Source organism: Ailuropoda melanoleuca, chromosome 2 (genome assembly GCF_002007445.2).
Source record: "Ailuropoda melanoleuca isolate Jingjing chromosome 2, ASM200744v2, whole genome shotgun sequence".
NCBI classification, from domain to species: Eukaryota; Metazoa; Chordata; class Mammalia; order Carnivora; family Ursidae; genus Ailuropoda; species Ailuropoda melanoleuca.
In genome coordinates, this window is record NC_048219.1 from 194620980 (window position 1) to 194639459 (window position 18480).

Here is an 18480-nt window from a genome sequence, read left to right on the forward strand (position 1 = left end):
CCGGGATCACGCCCTGAGCCGAAGGCAGATGCTTAACCGCTGTGCCACCCAGGCGCCCCTCGAGCCCCATTTTTTAAAAGCTTTTTTGCTTATTTTGAAAAGTAACATCACAGACAAAAGAAGCAAACAGCACTTGCTGTTTGAGGGTCACTTGAGTAGTGGATGGTGTGGAGAGAGCGGAGGAGAGGGGCTTGGCGCACAGACCGTCTCGCAGCGTGTTCTTGCCTCTGCACTCCATGGGGTGGGGAGCAGGTTCAGGCTGAATGAAGAGGGGCGATTTGGCGCCCGGACAAGCATGGTGCGACATGTGGAAGAACCTCCTGAACCCAGGCGCCCGGTAACCGCATAGCCTGGCAGGGGGTCAGGCCCGCTGCTCTGTGCATCTTCCCTTGCAGCCCAGGGAAGAAAGAGGCCCTCGGGGGGCAGGGATGGGGGGATGGCTAATGTAGATGCGTTCTGAGGGGAGTCGGGGGTCCGGCCTCTGACAGGCCGTTACAGGAGCTGGCTTTGGAGAGGGATGTGGGAATGGGGGAGGAGTCCTCAGACAACCTTTGGGGGTTGGAACAGATTCACATCCCGATGGAAGGAACTGCGGGAACCCGTTGACCTCCAAGCCCTCCGCAGCCCTGTCGGGTGCTGGCTGCTCCTTAGTTCTGAGAAACACCGGCCGCCGGGTGTGTTTGTGCTGTCCTGGCCCTGTGCCCTGGCGTGCTCTCAAGCTTGGGCAGACGCCTCCTGTGCGCCAGGGACTGGTGCAAGCTGATCTTGTTACAGAACGTTCCAGATGCAGGAGCTTCCTAGGCCTTGTGCAGGGTCAGGTTCAGCTGGAGAGGTAGTGACACTGACACACACACACACACACACACACACACACACACACACACACACACACACACACCCTGTGAGGACACCCCAGCACTTTGCAGGCTTAGGGCTGTCCGGTTCACACTCCACGCTGGCCTCAGGCATTCTCGCCAACCAAAGCTCCGTCTAGGATGGGGACACAGGCTTGGAGACAAATCCTGGATTCCTTCCATTAAAGCAAATACACTGTTTCCATTGGGCTGGCTCAGTTAGAGCGAGTCTCCAGAGAGAAGGTGGAAAATACCCATCTGAGTAGTCATGTGCCGGCATCGGCATGAGAAATGTCACAGGGGAGACTGGCTCTAGCAGCGTCACCCTGCTTGGGCTCTGACTGCCCATGAGCTGAAGAGTCACTGCACTTGTAAACGCTTGTAAAAATAAATAAACCAACAAACAGACACCCAGAAGAAAAGAAGAATATGGCCCACAGTGCCTAAACTATTTATTTTCTGGCCCTTTACTGACCGTTTGCAGACCCCTACACAGTGTGTAGGAATGACAGCTCATTAAAATGTATAGGATTTCTTGTTTTCTCTGTAGGGTTGAATCTAACAGTGTGAGCAGCCTTTTTAAATTTCTTGACGCGGATACCGGATTGATATTCAGGGACTAGTGAGTGAGCAGTTGTTTTATTATTGTTATTTTTAATGAGAGGGTGAGTAAGAGCGAGTTGGGGCCGAGAAGTAGAGCGAGAATCGCAGGCAGCCTCCCCCACGTGGGGCTCGAGCCCGTGACCCAGGATCGTGACCTAGGCTAAAATCAAGAGCTGGACACGTAATCTGACCGAGCCACCCAGGTGCTCCGTGAGTGAGGAATTCTGAAAACCATTACTTTTCCATATTTAATTCTAGGATTGTGTATTTAAAAACAGTTCATGCACAGATTATTTTTTTAACGGAAAGTTATTTTCACATGGATAGCACTAGTTGAGAACAATAAATCCGAGGGACTAAGAGGCCATTTGCCAGCGTGCTAGTAGCTGAATAACCCAGCATCCAGCTACTGTGTGGTGCGTGCCGATGTGCTCCTGCGCACGTTCTGACGCTCTGGCCTCCAGCAACCGTGTCAGGCCACGGGACTAAGAGGCCATTTGCCAGCGTGCTAGTAGCTGAATAACCCAGCATCCAGCTACTGTGTGGTGCGTGCCGATGTGCTCCTGCGCACGTTCTGACGCTCTGGCCTCCAGCAACCGTGTCAGGCCACGGGTAGTGCCACGGATCAAGGGCGCCTTGTTAAAACATTCTCGGTGAGGAGAATATTTGCACCCTGATTTGCAAAGCTCTTTGTAAGTTTACCTTTTTTGATGCTTAAAATAAATGTGCAGAATATTAAAAATAAAACATCCAGAAATGTATTTTCCCCCAAAGAAACAAAAGTCGAAGACTAAATATATTTCATTAAGTTCACCAGGCAAGCTATTTCAGGGGCGGCAGTAGACGCTGGAATGTTCAAGTGCAACCACAGTGGTGGGCATTGGAACATTTTCAATAAACAATTTACTAATTTGGTTATAAATCAGGTTTTACTGAGCAGGGGCCATCATTATGTATGACTGTTTCCTCTAGAATGCAGATTCAGGACTGCTCCCCACCCCATCCACTCAGTGGGTTTTGGGGGCAGGGTCATGGTGCCCAGCGCCCCCACCCCCAATCCGACTCCAGGCCTGGCTCTTCTCGTCGGCTTCCTGTCCTGCCTGCTGCCATTGAAAACGAGCTGCCTTAGGGCACCACTTCTGCCTCGTTCTCTCTGTTTCCCGCACCAGCACTGTGCGTGGCACATGGCAGCGCTTGCTGACCACATGAGTGGTGGTTCAGAAGACCACGATTGGGTGGATCTGGGTGGATCCCCGATGCTGAATTGGCAGGAAGCACTTGGGAAAGGCTCACACGTAGCAACACTCTTGCCTGCTGCTAGGAAGAACCGAACAGTATCAGTGGAGTGCAAATCAGGTACATTCTATCCCTTTGCTCTGGAAGCCTGGCTGGAGATTAGGAGCACAGCTCGGGCTTAGGTAGGTATGGAGAGGCTGTTAGCAGAGACATGGAGAATCTACGGGGAACAGTTTAGGAAGCACTGTTGAAGACTTGCTGCTTCATAAGCCGTTTTGACTTGTTGTTCTCCTGGATTTTCCGGAACATGTGGAATTAGGACCGAGTATTAGGCAAAGTCTTGGTTTTCATGTGGGAACGGGAGCACTGTCTTTTGCTGTCTGGTTGCGTCCTTCTGGGTGTGCTCCCGTGTTACCGCATTTGCAGTTGGAGACTCTTCCTCTAAGTGTGAGTTTGCATTTGGAAATCGGAAAGTCGTCGTTGTAACATAGCAATTACTAGCTGATTTCTGCGAGGCGCTTGTGACATTTAAGGACCCGACAGGGAGCTGACGGAGACTAGCTCCTGCCCCCTTACCTTGGCCGCTTGAGTCAGGTGCTGTGATTACCTGAGTTTTCACGAGGAAATGAAGGCATCAGGAGGCACGGGCACCATTCGAGGTTTGGGCCCAAGGTTGACCTTGGTGGGAGGTACGGCGTCTATTCCCCTTCACTGCTGCCTGGAAGCACTACCACCCAGCATCACAACTTGATCATCACCTGGGCTCCGGGCTCTTGGAAGGGCCTTGGGCCACCATGCGTACTGAGTGCTGGGCTCTGCCATCCACTACAGGGGGCTTGACCCCGGAGCAGCTGCCGAGTTACTGGGGAAAATACTGAGTTCTGTGGAGGAGTGTTAAGTGAGCTTTGGGCTTTGGGTTCTAGCTTCCAAAACAGCGTTGCCGGGAAATCCCGAGTGTGTGGAACCAGGGCAGACCGAGTAGATCTGGGGGCCGGGGGAGGCCTTGGCTCATGATCCATGGTGGGCCCCACTGCGAGTGGCCTGGGTGGTCAGCATTTCACCTGCAGCATGAGGTGAGGCCAGGCAGGTGGGAAGCTGTTCGCACACAGAGCTGTCTTTCCAGATGGTGTTGCCCTTATTTCAGGTGGATCCCTGGCCACCTCTGGGCTCTGTGGCCTCCGCGCCTGCCTGCCTTCTGGAATTGATGACGGCGCAGAGCATACGCTCCTCCTTGAGTAGCTGAGCTTCTGTGGGTCTGATTACAGACAACTTTTGGGGGGATAATAGTATTTAACAGCAATTTTAGATAGTGTTTTTTGGGGGGTGGGGGAAACTTATAAAACGTAATGAGAGTGATATTGAGTCTGTCAGTGGATGTTGAAAATTGGAGATTGGTTTGAATAAACCAACCTACACACCTGCCCAGAGTTGCTGTGTTTATTTTAGTCTTAGAAAGAGGTGATTTGGCGGAGAGAGCTTTCAATAGGTTTTGTGTATTAAACTGCTGGTTTGCATATTCCTCAAAGCTCTTGGAAGCTCAGATGCAAAGAAATCGTAACTGTTGAGCAGCAAACCACTTCCTCAGACGTTCGTTTTCCAACTTCTGTTTGAGCGGTAGTCCTCCGGGCAGGCCTCTGGGGCACCGGTGCTCTGCGGGGTGAGCTGCATGAGTGACACTTAAAAAAAAAAAAGTATCAACCTGTTTGTTATTTCAAGGTATCCTTACACTAAATAGACACACAAGTATCAAAGTAAAAGGAGTGGCCGGACTTTTTTAACTCCCGTGTTGACTTAAAGAAAGGAGCTGTTCTCCTTCCGTGGAATTGTCCAGATAGGGGCCCCCTAAGTCATGGTGAGCACTAAACGCACCATGACGTACCCCCGAGTCAGCTAGTGAACTAATCATTATTGCTCCCTGACTGACATCCACAGAAAGCTGTCCCCACAGACGTGCCTGGCTTGTCGGTCGTGACAACGTGGGACACGCCCCATAGCAAGGTGCTTGTCTGGATAGATTCCAGGTGCAGACACTTGCAGGACACGGGTTTTAAAAGGCCAGGTTCAAAGCCGCCGCTCTGCTAACGTGCCAGAAGGTGGGTTTCTGCGTTTACGTAGGAGTTTACCCAACACAGCCAAATCCACACGTTCTTGGTCTCCTTCACTGCATCACATGCTTGGTTTCTTGTTAACTGTGATTCACTTCCAAAACCAGTTACCCGTATTTAAAAAGGCTTACATCAACCATGTTTAAAAGCCTGCAGCCTTGCTGGAGAAAAGTTCTTTTGAGGAGCTTCGAAACCCTGCTGCTCGATAAGAAACCCCACCTTTGCTGGCAGGAGCAGTTTCCACCAGTGCCTCTGTTTTCTCTTCTTTATAGTGATGTTGAGAGTCTGTGTCACTTTTTCCTGGAACATTGTGAGGTCTGTTGATCTGCAGATGCAGATCTCTCTGCATTTCTGGAAAATTCCTGTGTATTCTATCTCTCAAGACTCTTGTAGGTTTTGGGGGGACCTTGTTGTCAGCGACTCCGCGTACACTTTTGTCAGGTTGGTCTGTCGTCCTGTCCGCTAACTTCTGCCTCAGGGGCTTATCTCCGTCTTTCTCATCTCACCAGCTGTTTATTTCAAGCCATCCCCCTGTGTCTGACTCTCAGAGCACTGTCTCTTCTGTTCCTGGTTTTTCAAATTTTACTCATTTGTTCCAAAATGTCGCTCTGGTTCTCCTTTCTAGAGGTTTCCACTTCATGTCCTATTTGAGATTCTCATCCCTGGCATTCTTGTTTGGAAAGCCTGTTCTTAAATTGCATTAGAGAGAGAAGCGATTGTAAGGGATTTCCTTCTGCTTTTTGAGTTTTGTTTTCTTCTCAGTTGGCTCCTGTGTTTTGCATGCTCCCTTCCTGTCTCCCTTCTTGCTTCCTCCCAAAGCATCGGTGTATGGCCTGCTTACCATTTCCCCATACCGTATCTCCTCTTTGGGCATCTGCACACATCTTCTCTCTGCCCAGACTGGTGCTGTCCTGGCTGTGCTCTGGGGCCCCACAGGGTCAGCCACTGATAGTGGCTGGGGCCACCGAGAAGCCTCCTCTCGCCCATCCCAAGTCAGGTACGGGGTGTGGAGAGCCCCCTGCCACCTGGTTTCCTGTGGTAGGTGATAACCCAGGTCTTGAATGTCCTGGAGCAGAGGGCTGGACTGCTCTGCTCGCATTGCCGTTCTGCAGACCTCAGTCACGCATGCAGATCCCCCACAGGCAAGCACTTGGGCCACGGGACTTGAGGCTGGATGTTATTTTCCTGGAGAATTACAGTATAAATGCATCGTCATGCCCTACCCATCCCTCTCCTCCGCCCTCTGAGGGAACCGCCCCCAAACCACAGGGATCTGCTCTTTGTCACAGGCTGGGGCTCTGCTTTTCCTGTGAATTTACAAATGTCCAAGTATGGGGTTCCCTTTATTTATGGGGCAGGGGATGGAATACATATTGTCATTCCCCAGGCTTCCCACCCCCTGCATTCTGGCATTTTCTTTGCCGCCAGAGGGTTGAGCATAAGGCTGTGCTGCCTCTACTGTTTTTCCCTCTGCCCCCTGGGGGCTGTTGTTAACCCCGGGAGTGCGATTCAGGACCCTGCCTAGTCCTTGACTCTTCTTTTTCTCTAAGGCCCACTGTTTTTGAGGTTTTGAGGGTTTCAGTCTGTGGAGCTTCACCCCTTTTCTCAGTGTATGATGAATTTTCTTCCTCCTGCTGTTTACTTTCCCCCCTTTGTTTTATTAGGAATAAAGGAAAGGAAATTCAGTTACAGTGAAGTTCAGATCTGCCATCTTAACCTGGAACTTTGACTTCTTTCCCGATCTTCCTTTGTTATTTTACTTAGATCTGGGTGAAGTGAACTCATTAGAGACCATGGCCTGCCCAAGGAAGTAACATGTTGAACCCTCATCTTACCCGAGTCGTAACCCCGAGTGCTTCACCCAAGGAAGCACTTAGCGGTCACCGCACATTAATCTGCACTGCTGGTACATTTTTATAGTTGTTACTGTTTTGTTTTGTTTTTTTTTAAAACAATGTAAGTTTAAAAAAAAAAATTGGCAGAGGAGATGAAATCTGACTCCATTAAATTTTGTAAACTAATACGTTACCGATGAGACTTTTTTCCCAGTGAAAAAATAATACGCAGTCCAAAATTCCTTTTAAATGTCACAATACAAAACTTCTCCAAAACCTCCTTATTAATAAGTTACTGACTTTGGTATTTTCGTCAAACTTAAAAGGCAAAATTCAAAAGTTTCTGGCACATTCATGAGTAATTTTTTTATATTCTCTTAGAGAGAAATAAATTCATAGTCTTTTTCAATGTATCCCTCTCATTCCACTTGTCTTACATAATTAGGAAACAATAACATTTACAGATACTCTGTTTTATCTTGGGGCTATATGGAGAACATTTTAGGCAAATGTCAGAAAGGTCTCCATGGCCAAGAATGTGTGTGCCGGGAGTGTAGGAGACCCAGTCCCTGATGTGTGTCCTCGCCTGAGCCACAGCTCGTGATCGCTGACCGGTCACGAGGCCAGCTTGCCCCCACGTGAGCACCGGGGACCAGCCACAGCTCCGTCAGACACTAGGATGATGCCCCTGCCCTTCCTTATGGGAAAGGGAAATGACATGCTGTGAAATGCAAACTGAAACTCAAAAATAATTTTCATCCTTTGCCAAAGCATGAAAAAGTAAAGATGAAAATCCACAGTTAAAAAAAAAAAAAAGGCGGGGGAAACAACGTGATAAGCAGATTTCTTTTTGGTGTTGATTTTGGAGTTGTGAGCAGAGCAAGAAGAGGCCGGCCCCCTGTGTTCTCGATCGGCCCTGTGGGTGCTGGGAACTTCCACGAAGGCTGTGAGGCTCATCTGTGGACAGGGTGGCGTGGCGTGGACCTTGTCCCAACAGAGTCCTTCATGGAAGAGAGGGGGCAGGGACCCGTGGGCCATCTGGGTTTGGGTCTCCTTCCTGCAGCACGCTGGCGTGGGAGTCTCAGTCAGCGCCTGACCTTCCTTTCCTCCCCAGGAGATGGGGGTGTTGGTAACGATGTTCGCCTCACCAGGTGTCGTGAGCAACAGCGGAGAGCATGTGGGAAGAAAAGCGATTTGTGGACTCTCGAGGGTTCTGGGTCTCTGTTATTAGTGTCACTTTCTCTTGCTTAGAGAACTGTTAACCATACATTAATAGCTTTCAGTCCAATTAGCCAAAATGATAGAAACAGAAATGTCAAACATCTGTTGCAATATTCACTCCCAAGAAAGCTTTTTTTAATAGGAAAATTTAGTTTGCTCTTTCTTGCCCCTTAAAGCAGAATGACAGCGCATTTGAGCACTTACCCCTCTGCGGACCGCTCTCCGCGGCAGATCGACCCCACCGACTGTGCGCTGAATATTAGAAGGAACCCAGTTGTTCTACTTACTCCAGCATCCCAAATTTAAAACTGGTTCCCAGGAATGAGACCAGGACTCAGGATAGTAACCTCGAAACTTTCAGAGTGTTTCATTACAGTTGGATGGTAAGAGATGTCCTCAAGTCTTCCTGAAAGATAGAGACCAGAATTGTGTTGTTCATGACACCTACATGTCAGCATCCCTGTTCTCAGTAGGCGAGTCCAGGTCCGCCTCTCCTCCGTTTTGGGGAGAAATGAAGACCTTGGCTCACTTCAGAATGCAAGCTCAAGGGCACACAAAGGTCAACATGGAAGTTTCCTGGGAAGCCTGAAAACTTGCTTTTGGGTGAACCAGAAATTGCACATGACACTGAGTTCAGGCAAGCAGGGCAACCTGTCTGTCTGCTGAATGCTGAGTGTGGTGCTGTTTCCCTCTGCTGGCCCCACCGCGTCTTGGGAAGGAATCGACATAAGGAAAGAGGGACATCCGTTTTCCATTCCCACAGGCGTGGCATCCCAGGTTCGGGGCCCTGGTGCTGGGGTCGAGCTGGTGGGTTGGCACATCCCTGCCTGCCACGCCCACTGCACACCTGTACACAGATGTGCTGGGCCAGCCCATGCTGACGGTTTCCAAGATGAGGTCAGGTTTGGGGACACTTTCTAAAAGTAAAATCATCCCAGAAGTAATTTAATATTATGTAATAATATTTGGCAGAGAAGGTTGAACATTCATGTAACAAATGTATAGTCTCAGCCACGGGGAAGGCTGGGCGGCATGTGCTAGGGGAGCATGAAGTTGGGTAGAAGAGACCTGCAGGAAAATAATTGGAAATTGGATTATAAAATAGGCATCAAAAAACCCTTCATGAAAAGTGCAGCTGCATTGGAGCTTGGTGGTGACCTCTTAAATTTAAGGTAGGCAAAGATGTAATGCTTGGGATGGGACGGGGTGTTTGCATTGAAGTAACAAGAGCCGTGGCCCCCGCTGAGGCCAGACCAGCTCTGTGCATCGCAGGCTTTCCTCCTGAGGCTCTCATTTTTGTGTTTCTAAACTATAGAAAACGAGTTCTTTAAGTCTTATTTTATGGACGTGCCAGACGACATTTCTCCAGTGCCCGGTGACCATGTGCCTGTGAGCCTGCTGGCGGGCAATAGGAGTTTATTTATATGTAACTTATATTAATCACGTTCTTCTCACTTTCTGGGTGGTTCAGCACCTGGCTGAATTTTGTCTAATTATTAAATCTATGGTCTCATGGCAACTGCATAGGAATATTTAATTCTTTTTCTGATGTATGTATAGTACCAGAAAAATCACGTAAGCCAGTTATAGGTGTCTAATATTTGTAATTGTAAGATGTTGAAAAGACATGCTAATTATATACCTTGAGGGGAAACATAAAGTGATTTTAGAATTGGGAGGGGCCTTTAGAGATGGAAGAAAGGATCGCCCCTCCTTTTAGAGGTGCTGTAAATTAGGTCTGAAATCCTTTGCTGGTTACAAAGCCTGAGATTGGAGAGGAACAAAGAGAGGTCATTGCAAACCTTCTTGACTTGAATACTGTGATTGAAGCATCTGGAAGCATAAGTTGCGAACAAGATTCCACAAACACACTTTGAAGGAAGAAAATGAAAGAATGGATGTGAAATTCATCCAAGAGTGCTGTGGGTAGGACATGCGAGGAGGAGGTGGTCAGCTCCATGCCTTTCTATTCCTGGCGAGCTGGGTGCTGATGCCTGCTCCCCGGGTAGGGAAAGGTCAGGGAGGGGTGCTGGTAGTTTGGGAACGTGGGTGGTCCCAGGGACAGGCTCCACTGCTCGCCCCCTGCTTGGAGGCCACCCGGACTTGTGAGGAATCAGGTGTGTGTGGCCAGTGTGCCCAGGGCAGGCCTCTGTGTGCCCTCAGATACTGGTGCAGCAGGCAGCTGCCGGGGGTGCAGGGCCAGCGGGGGTGGGGAGGCAGGGTCCCAAGACGACGAGGAATGTGGGTCAGGGTCAGAACTGCTGTGTGGTGCGGATCCTGCAGATTGTGGAGTGCTGTGGGGGTGGGCGTGCAGCAGAGGGCGCGTGTGAGGCAGGCAGGAAACTCCTACAGGAACCTCACCGAGAAGCGTGGATGATTTCAACAAATACAGACAGTCGGGATGGAGAGAATAAAGGGGGTTTTGAAATTTTCTAGGGATAAGCTAGGCGGAGAGAGAGAGTGTGTGAGTGTGACTGCGTGTGAGCTCACGGTAGGTGAAGGCGGAGCGTGAGGACAGACTGTACCAGAGCTTGTATTAGTTTGCTTAGGCTGCTGTAACAAAGGGCCACCAACCGGGGGCGTTCCAAACAGCGCAGATTGAGTCTCCCACAGTTCCGGAGGCCAGAAGTCCGCGGTCACAGCCTCCACAGGGTTGTTTCCCCTTGAGCCTGTGAGGGAGGATCTGCTCCAGGCCTGTCTCTGGGCTTCTCGTGGTTTGGGTCGTCTCTGGTGCTTCTTGGCTTATAAAGCTCCTGCGTGCGTCTCCACCAGAGTTTCCCTTGTCTAGGACTCTAGCCCCGGGATGAGGAGCCCATCCTACCCTAGTATGAGCTCATCCTAACTAAGCACATCTGCAGTGAATTTATTTGCAAATAAGATCCTGCTCTGATGTATTGAGCATTAGGACCTCAGCATATGAATTTGGGGTGGGGCAACACAGTTCCATCCATAACAGAGATAATGGTGGGACCCTGCCTGAAGTTAATCTTCCTCTTTTAGGACGCGATAATTAGCAACTTCATGGATTGAGGAAAGCTTAATGATTACTGGGGTTTTTTAAATACCTGCTGGAACAGCAAGGCTCCCACACCCTCTTGAAGGCCCCAGAGCTCAGCCCCTTTCCTCAGTTTCTCCTGAGCACAGGCAGGACTGTGTTGCTGAAAGGACATTTGCCAAGTTGCTGCCCAGAGCAGTCCCTGCCACCGGCGGGCCCAGCCTGTGTGACATGTGAGCTGCCTTGAAATCCCTTCACTCAGAGCACAGTATTTTCCTGTGATGTGACAGCTTGAAATTCTGCATGGGCTCTGCTCTCGGCTGACTTGATCTGAAGTGCTCTGCTCCCCTGGGCTTTCTCTGTAGTGGCTGCCTCCCTCATTCAGGTGCTGAGATCGGCCCACCGGGAATCGGAGGGAAGATTTGTGAGCGTGTACACAAATTCCCGCGGCTTTTCCCTTGTCCCCCTCAGTGTGACCCGTCAGATCGCTGCGAACAAGATGTGAAGGAAAAGGATTTTCCCAAAGTAAAGAATAGGTTTCCCATCTAACATTGTTTTTTCACGAAAGGTTGGATTCGATTCATTCTCGCCAAGAGATAGCAGATTTCCAGCATCTCTTTTTTTAAAGGTTTTAAAAAAAATACAGAAATGATACTGATTACTGTTGCAACTTATGTAAATTTTTTCTATTGTAAGTAGGTTTATTAAATGTTAATTAAGTGTATCTTTTATAAAAGCAAGTGGTAACTCTTGCAGAAATTTTGAATGATGCGAGTAATCCTTGCCAGGGGCGCTGCCCTTCGGGTGGCGTGGGGGTCCCATTTTACAGCTGGAGACACCAAGGTAGAGAGAGGTGAATAAGGAAGGCGAAGTCCCGGTGGTGGCCCTGGGATCCGCACAGAGAGCTGGCTGGGCGTCGGCTTCTTGTGGCTGCGTCACACCGGAGGCATGGGGGCTCCTCTGGTGCCCGAGGTTTCCTAGCTCATTTTAGAATCATGGCAGCCCAGTTGGGAGAGGATGCTGTACTTTTCTACCTACACGGAGTCTGTGATTCGGGGCCCATGAGTCATCTGCCAGTCTTCCTGCAAGTGCAGGGCGTGGGCCTGGCTTGTCTGGATCCAGTGAACAAACACGCCCGTCACCTTCCCCAATGTGGCCGTTCCCTGCTCTGCCGCGGTCTTCGGTGGAGGCTGTGCAGGGGAGCAGAATGAGCATTTATCTGTTTTGTTTGAATGCTGGGAAGTTGTCTTCAGTTTTTGTCATTGAGCAGACTGAACACCAAATAGAGCAGGTGTTTGTTGCGGGCCCAGGAAGGAGAGGAGAGAGGAGTGTGCATCTGCGTGTGCGTGCTTCTGCGCATGTGCAGACGCGGGCCTGCTTTGAAAGGTTCGTCCCCGGCTGGCCCGCTGCAGTGCATGTAGCGGCCGCCCATCGGAGCCGACGGGGCGGCCCCCGGAAGGCAGAGGGTGCACCCACAGCCTCTGGGGCCGGTGCGGACGCTCTGCCAGCGAGGTTCTCCAGGGTGCGGTCGTCCGGGGTTTAGGTGGTGTTTCTGGAAAGCATCGGTGCCGTGGACGGAGAATGAGAGCGGGCGTTGATGCATTCCTCTCTCGGAAACAGTTCAGAACCCTGGTGAGGGTTAGCTGGAGTGGACTCAGAGCCCGGAATCTCGAAAGTGCTTTGTCTTTGGAGATGGCAGAGGGACCCAGAGGTGGGCGTCCCTCCCATGTCTGGGAGAGGTCTGGCAGTGTGGTCCGGGGCGCGGCGAGGAGATGCACAGGACCGTTGCGTGACCCTCCCCAGCTGGGCGTGCGTGGGGCCGAGATGAAGAGGGCCAGCCCCCCTTCCCACAAGTGTGCACACGCACACACACGCACACACGGCGCCCGGGCAGGGTCCCTGGTGGTCTCTTGCTAACACAGCGCGCTCTCTAACCCCCTCGCCAGCCAGCTGCCCGCCCTGTCTCGGCCTGCGCGGAGACGCCATCGTAGTTCTGTCTAACACGTGTGTGGTAGTTGAACATCTTCCCCGTGCTGTGCCCCGTGAATACGGAAACACCATTCCCATGATGTTCTGTGTTTTCCTTTCAAAAACTGGGTTTCTCTTGAGGAGAATACAGGTTCTCAGCCCTTGAATTTATCAAAATGTGGTAGACTAGGCACCTGTTCAACAAGAGAATGATAATTTCAGTGCTCTCGGTTTCTGAACTCTGCATCAACGTGTTCCCAGTGAGAGGAATTCCTGAATTCGTTAAAATTCTTCCCTTCTCAGCCACGGGCGACCCTGGCATTGCCTGGGAAGCTGTGTACTCTAACCAGAAGTGAACACGGGTCCTTAAGACAAATGCTTAAATCTGAGTTCAGTACTTCTTTTAAAATCCAGTGGTTGCTGGGCCTAATTACTGAGAGTTGCCTCCAGGGCGACAGCCTAGGGTGTATTTTTCCACAAGCGAAGCCCACGTCTGTTTGCCCTCCTCACACCCTGTCTTTCCTGTGTAACAAGATGTTTTGTGTGTGGCAGGTGGCAGATTCAAGAAGGAGATTGTCGTTGATGGACAGAGCTACCTGCTGCTGATTAGAGATGAAGGGGGCCCCCCAGAGGCACAGGTGAGTACTACAAGCAAAAAAGGGTAAGCAGCCTTTCACCTTTGCTTCCTTGTTAAGGTTCTGGGTCATCAGGCGGCTCTAGAATCACGTGTGTGCAAGGACGGTGACTAGAGGCCCACGAACATGTTTTCTCTCATAAGCTAATTCTGCTGCTCCTTCAGACAAAATCCGAGAGGGAAGTTAGGTCTCTGTGGCTGGTTTTCACTTTGTGTTTTTAAGATGGATTTGTCACCTCCGTTGATATAACAACTGGAAATGTCCGCAGCCCTCGCTGATTCCCTGTAAGCGGTTTGTTACCTGCAGCAGCAGGACGATTCAGACAGTTGCTGGTCTGAAGTCTGGAAATCCCACGGGGGCCGCCATGCCGCTCGCCGGGCTTCTCGGTCGAGTCAGCCCTACTGAAAACCAGTGTGTGCACAGTGTGGTTTCCTTGGAAGCTCCCCGAAGGCCGGGCATCCTGGAAATAAAAGAGCTTGGGTGTGGAAAACCTTTCTTTGTTTTATTTAATCTCCAGTTTATCATTTTACTTACGTAATAATTTACTAGTGAAGTGTGTATTATGAGCTGCATCCAGTCAGCAGTGGGTGAACGCGTGCCCTGTGTGGGTCCACTCATGTCATCCTCCAGACGACCCTGGGGAGGGTGCAGTTCGGAGTCCCGTCTTCACGGAGGACTCTGATGCCATGACCTCTTGCCCAGGGTTGGATGTGGTGGACGGGCGCAGACCCAGGTGCTCTGCCTGCCGATGGGACCAACCCGGGGATGGAATCAGGAGCCCCCGGAGATCTCTCTTAGCCTCTGGCCATGAGAACATGTTTACTCAGTTCACTGAGGACCAATCAGTCCTTTATTCTAGCTGTACTTCGTTGAGGAGCCTTATTTAGCCCAGAAGCATACCCTGGTTAAAGATTTCTGCTGTGAGGGGGATGTCAGCCTCGAGCCTTTCAAAATTATGAACAGGATTTTGTACAAAATTAGGCAGAGCATGCTTGAATATTCAAGGGGGAGAAAACCCTGTTTTCCAGGTGCCCTGGTCAGGCATGTGGAAGCCTGATCTTTGTTTTCATTGTTCCAGAATATTTCATGTAACTCACCCTAAGATAATGGCTTCACGAATGAGATTTTAAGACTCTTTTGTGATGACTAGCATCCTCTTAGGTTTGTGTAAAAGCTGCCGATTAACTGGGTTTTTTTTTGTGTGGCAGTAGGTGGGAGCAGTCATTGGGGTGAGTAGGGCTGTTTACTGAGGCTCACCACGTGCTGGGGCAGCCAGAACACTCCCGTGGGAGAGTGCGGTGTGGCTTGCTTTTCCTCTGCATGGGGGTTCACACAGGCTCGCTCTGGTCCTGGGAACCAGGAGCGCTCTCCGGGTGCCCGTGCACGTGGGGAAGCTTCACTGCACTCTCAGAAGAGAAAGGGAAAACGGACCTCGAGGTAGAGAAAGGGGAAAGGAGATGCCCCTGTCGGCCTGGGTCCTGGGCTGTTTACAGGGGCATCAGGCCTGTCCCAGGATTCATTCTTAACAAGATCTTGATCTCATTTAATTCTACTGTTATCATTTGGACTTCGTGTTTATTTAAATTTTATCACGTAAAATTTTCACTTATAAATACTGAATACACTTTTCCGTCATATGTGAAGTCATAGCTTAACCCACAAAAAATTCCCCTAAATGTATCAAAGCTGATGCCTAGGCTGATAAACTTGTCTAGGGACTGTGGCTTCTCAAAGAAAGTAAACAGGATTTTTTTTTTTTTTTCATTTTCACGTGGAAAGAGGAGGGTCTTTGGTGACGGACTGACCCGCTCTCAATTCTGCTGTTGGAACCATGTGTGACTCTGGGAGGCTGCCGGGCTTCCAGGGCCTCCCGCTCACTAGACTCCAACCTTACAAATGGTTATAAGTATTGAATGAGATAGTACTTGCCCGAAAGTAGATGTGATGGAGGTTTCACCTGGATGCAGGTAAAACAAGATTAAAATGGCAAGAGTCAGGTTGTTGTGGGTTTTTAATGATTTTCCCTGAGTTTTGCTCATTTTGCTAATTGGCTTTGTGTATTTCTCTAACCATAAGTAATCATATCCTCAGAGGGTGCTTTAAGAATTCACTGGCAGGGGTTCCTGGCTGGCTGACTTGGTGGAACACGTAACTCTTGATCTCGGGGTTCTGAGTTTGAGCCCCACGTTGGGTGTAGAGATTACTTTAAAAAAAGAAAAGAATTCATTGGCAGCTGATCTTTCCAGTACAAAGTGCTCTTATGAAAAGGAGCGGGCCACAGCCTGGGTGCAGGATTTCTGAGAGACCGCGGGACCCCAGAGGAGGAGCCCCCCCCATCCCAGAGGGGTCCAGCCAGGCCCCAGGGGTACTTACTGTGGAAGGGTGTTAGTGCAAAACAGAAACCTCCAGGGTCACTGTCAGCACCTGTCTTCCGATTTTCGGAGGCTCTTCGAGGTTGGGCTTGCCTTGTGTTTGTAGGACTGTGGCTGGCCGGCTCAGGACAGAGGTAGACGGTCCCACGGGAAGCACGTGCAGTCTGCTGCGTTCCTAGGAGACCAGGGTGGCCTCGGTGGGAAGGGGTTGAAGGTCCCGTTCCAGGTGTGTTACAAGGAGGATGTTAGTGACGCCACAGCTGCATGTTACAGCCGAAGTCATGCATCCGTCGGACTTGGCCTGAGCGAGGGCTCTGCTGGCCACGCATCCTGTGCTCACAAGGGCGCCGTGCCCGCCCTTCCTCTCCGACAGCCTTGTCACTCACTCCTTCTCTCCACCCTCTTTTCTCCCTAGTTTGCCATGTGGGTGGACGCTGTGATATTTGTCTTCAGCTTAGAGGATGAGATAAGCTTCCAGACCGTTTACCACTACTACAGTCGGATGGCCAACTATCGGAACACGAGCGAGATCCCTCTGGTTCTGGTGGGGACCCAGGGTGAGTGCCGTCTGCATGGAGCTTGGGTGTGAAGGACCCCAGCAGTTGAGCAGTAAGTGGACTCGGCTCATAGTTTTGGCATGGAGGAATTTGAAAACGGTATAAAGAAGAAATAATTTCCTCCTGAAGGCTTTTTCCAGTGAGAATCCAGGAAACAGAAATTGTCCCATTTCCTGATTTGATTCTATGGCGAAATCGGTCGGTCTGCACCCTCAGAAGAAAACCCTCCCCAAGTGCTCTTGAGAAAACAAAATGTATTTTCTTTTTCTGTAGTAGTATCTCTTAATTTTTTCTGTCAAATAATTTATAAGCAATTTAAAAGGTGGTTGATTTTAACTTTTGCTACGTGATTTCTTTCACGCAGCAGTTTTGTTTTACTTTGCTCTGTTTGTCATGTGTTATGATCTGTGTCGTATTTTTCATCTAGCAGGTACCTCAGGGTCTGGAATCATCCTGTATGAGTGCATTTCTTGCGTTCTGCTAGGCCACTTAAAGCTTGGTCTCTTGCAAAGTGACATCCCTGAAGTGTCCTTGTTCTCGATCAGATTCCCTAATGCCTTGGTGTCCACCGTCTGGGTCTTCAGTAGGGCCATGTAGAATGTTTTTAAAAACCAGATGCAGGTTAACTTTAAAACTGCTTGTCAGCAATATGGCTGACTTAAAAATAGTCATGTCAAGAAAAACTGGATTATGTCTTCATTTTCTTGTTGTCGTTCATATACTGTATTTAGTTCCTTTAGAACGTCCACATCTGTTCTGCCTTTCTGTGCCCTGATGTGAGACTCTTCTAAACGAGAGACTGGCTGTGCTGAAGAAGCAGAAATGGCTATCTGTGTACTGTGTCTAGTGTGTGGAAAGTGAGCTCAGGCAGAGAACCAGCTGCCCTGCCATGGATCTGTGTGGATAAGCCACAGCATGGGGCGGGTGTGTGTCTTGTGAGAACAGAAGTAGCATGAAATTAACTGAAAGCGTTCGTGTGCAGTTATAAATGTTGGAGTCGGGTTCTGGTAGGGAGCACCCCCGCCCCCTTTTAGCGGGCATGTAATGGCCAGTGGTGTCAGAACTGAAGCCTGGGGAGTGGCAGGTGGATTCCACCTGCGACTGGATGGGAAAGAGGTTCTTTATGCCCAGAGCGCCCTCTAGTGGCTGCTGGGAAACAAGGCACGCCAGTACGAAGTGCTTGGTTCTCGTTCTAATACACGGAACTGGCATATTTGAGTGGGCATCCTGAAAATTCTGTAATGTTTTAAGGTGGGCGGCAGGATCTACAGCAGACCTGCCTAGAGCTGCCCTGAAGCTGGAGCGAGTCCTTTCTAGAAAGCACCTTCTCCCTTTCTAGAAATGCCAGCCCAGGGCATTTCCTAGCAAAGTCAGAGGCTGAAAGAGGGCGTCCCCTCGCCCGCTGTCTGAGTTCAGGGCTTTGTATTTCAGACTCAGAATGCCTTTTTTTCTGTGCACTCACTATGATAGGGCGCAGGGACTTCCGTCTAGGCCAGAAGGCTGTATGTGATCCATTTGGTGTCTTCTTACACAGTGTGGTTTTGGTGGTAGAGCATGGAGTGTCTGGTCCCGGGTGCTGGAGCCATGCAGCCCCAGCATCAGAGCGTCCTGGATGTGTGACCTGGACTGCCACCCCCCAGGACTCTGGCCGGGGCTCCGTGGAGGCACTCCCTCCCGTAAGGCCCTTGACGCACCCTTGGCACGTAAATGTAATGTAAGCAGTTGCTGCTGTTACTATTGTTATATCTCGACAGACAGTTTTATTGAGGTTCTGGTTGGGGTGTCAGAAGCATGCCTCTCTGTTCCCTTCCTTGGACATAAGCGCTGCTGTCCGTGTCCCACCACAGCTGAAGGAAGGCAGAGCCGTGCCTTCCCCCAGGATGGCCCATGTGTTTGTAGAGGAGGCCTGTGGAAGGCTCCATAGAGACTCTGGGGAAGCCCTGATGTGGTCCCCGAGTGGAAGCACCTACCCCTTTTTATTCCTGCTGATCTTCTAAGCATTTGTCTGGAAAGGCCACAGGCGAGTGAGCTCCTGCGCCAGGGAAGCTGGGTGGAAGATGGGTGCTGGCAGTCTCCTCACGTTCTTCTGTGGGACTTTG

At 50.2% G+C, this 18480-nt stretch overlaps 1 protein-coding gene across 11 annotated transcripts in view; it reads left to right on the forward strand.

The window, feature by feature from the left end:
• The window catches only part of AGAP1 (ArfGAP with GTPase domain, ankyrin repeat and PH domain 1), a 546965-nt gene that overhangs the window by 211786 nt on the left and 316699 nt on the right, over positions 1-18480 (forward strand). For all 11 annotated transcript variants that reach the window (XM_034655451.1, XM_034655453.1, XM_034655455.1 and 8 more), the window contains 2 exons: positions 13370-13455; positions 16240-16381. In XM_034655451.1, the coding sequence (XP_034511342.1) occupies positions 13370-13455; positions 16240-16381 (228 nt within the window). The remainder of the gene's footprint in view (positions 1-13369; positions 13456-16239; positions 16382-18480) is intronic.